General features: G+C 45.2%; 1 protein-coding gene across 1 annotated transcript; it reads left to right on the top strand.

Annotated features, from left to right (window-relative positions):
- Positions 1-659: 659 nt before the first annotated feature.
- On the top strand, positions 660-1,142 carry LOC137947681 (uncharacterized). Its single transcript, XM_068793461.1, has one exon. It carries the CDS (start codon positions 660-662, stop codon positions 1,140-1,142), a length of 483 nt encoding a protein of 160 aa, XP_068649562.1.
- The last annotated feature ends 1,000 nt before the right edge of the window (positions 1,143-2,142 follow it).

Here is a 2,142-nt window from a genome sequence, read left to right as displayed (position 1 = left end):
TTCTATTGGCCGGCTATGAAGTCCTCCATTACTACATATGTCTCCGATTGTCAGGTATGTCAAAGGAACAAATCAGATCATTTGAATCCTACAGGTCTTCTCCAGCCTCTCACTCTCCCTACTCAGGTATGGGCAGATATTTCAATGGACTTCATGGAGGGTCTTCCCCTCTCAGCCGGGAAGTCTATTTTGTTTGTGGTGGTTGATTGCTTCTCCAAGTATGGTCATTTTATCCCGATAGTTCACCCCTACATGGCAGCACGCATGGCTCAGACTTTCTTGGAGCATATTGTATGCTTACATGGCATTCCTGAATCTATTGTGAGTGACCAGGACGCGGTTTTCATGAGTACTTTCTGGAGGAAACTGTTTCGACTGAGTGGAACGCAATTGAAATTTTCCTCTACATATCACCCTCAGAATGATGGCCAAACCGAGGTGGTTAATTGGACCATCGAGATGTATCTCTGGTGCTTAGGGGGAGATCGACCGAAATAGTGGGTTCAATGGCTACCCTAGGTAGAATATTGTTATAACATTTCTTTCCACTCGGCCTTGCAGTCCTCTCCTTTCCGTGTTCTTTATGGGAGGGACCCCCCCCGAGGCTTCTCTCTTATATTAGAGGCACCACCCGCGTGGATGCCATTGATGAGGCACTCATGGATCGAGATCAGGTGTTGAAGATGTTTAAAGAGCGGATACAAAACGCTCAGGACCGGATGACTACGGCTTACAACAAGGGCCACCGAGATGTCTCATACGCAATTTGGGACTATGTGTGGCTAAGTCTCCGGAAGTACCGACAACACTCTCTCGCCGGGCCAGCGTGCCATAAGCTATCCCCCAAGTACTTTGGGCCCTTTGCAATTGTTCAATGCGTCGGGCAGGTGGCGTATCAACTACAATTGCCGGACACAGCGAAGCTGCATGATGTGTTTCATGTCTCACTACTGAAACCTCACAAGGGGCCAGCCCCTTCTTCTCCATCGTTCCTTCCTCCAGTGGACAATGGCCATGTCATTCTGACACCCTATGCGGTGATACGGGCCCGAGTGACGAATGACCAGTGGGACATCCTCGTGCAGTGGACCACTATAGACCCCAAGGCCGCGACATGGGAGTGGTTAGAGACCTTAAAATAGGTCTATCCAGCTTACAAGCTTGAGGACAAGCTCTTTCTCCAAGGGGAGGCAGATGTTATGGACTCAATAGCACACCGAGTCACTAAGAGGAGGAGACAATGACTCACCAAGTCACCTAATTTTACTTTTATTACTTATGTTGCTTTTAATTTCGAATTTGATTGATTATGAAATAAGACTTGAAGGTAGGAGTATAGTTTGGATTTATAAACCTAACCCTAACCTATCTTGGAGTGAACGACCCTATTTAAAGGGTAAGGAATGAGAAATAAGGTCAGTTCGGATTTCGAGTAAAATAGAGTAATTAGGTTCTTGCTAGGTTCCCTATCCTAGGGTTCTTGGCGTGAACTATACTTGGTGGTTTGCTACATCCATTGGGGAGTCTTTGAGGAGATTGTGGAAGGAAAAGGAAGAGGAATCATCCTTCTCTTCCAAGATGCAATAGTTATCCATCTCTTCCACGAATCAGCAGTGAGGGAAGGAGGTTTTGCGTGAGCCTTAGCATCAAGAAAGGGGTTTTTGAGTTGCTGATTGAAGGAGGTCTTCAAGAGGTATTTTTATCTATCTTTTCTGAGTTTAGAAGAGCTATAGACTACCTTCTTTACATACAGCATGGTAGTTGCATGAATTCAGAAACCCTACTCATTGACGTGAGGTATAAAGTGGGGTTTCAAAATTGGATCCTTAAACAGTCTCTTGATTGATTTGGTGCATCTATAATTGAGAAAAGGAAACTCCTTTTCAATCATAACATGTGAGGGAAGTAAAAGAGAGTTTCTTTTCACAAAAACGTGTTAAGAAACCCTCTAACAGTGTTGGATCCTTATTTGACTTGCCGAGTTACTAGATCCATGGCTAGGGACCACAACATGGGTAGTTGTAGAACTAGAACTGAAGCTAAGGCCTGTCTCAACTGCTGGAAGGAGGACTCGGCAAGAGCAGACCATTGGAAGGCATTACGCTTGAGTAAGTTGTTCAGCGGAGCTGCAATCTAACCATA

The sequence above is a fragment of the Aristolochia californica genome, unplaced genomic scaffold (assembly GCF_029961685.1).
Source record: "Aristolochia californica isolate CCGP_79_NKW_82.1479 unplaced genomic scaffold, dmAriCali1.0.hap1 SCAF_13, whole genome shotgun sequence".
NCBI lineage: Eukaryota > Viridiplantae > Streptophyta > Magnoliopsida > Piperales > Aristolochiaceae > Aristolochia > Aristolochia californica.
Note: the sequence above shows the minus strand (reverse complement) of the source record. Positions and strands in the feature narration are given on the sequence as shown.

Coding starts and splice junctions, on each gene's coding strand:
- LOC137947681 (XM_068793461.1), top strand. CDS start 660: ATGGATCGAGATCAGGTGTTGAAGATGTTTAAAGAGCGGATACAAAAC.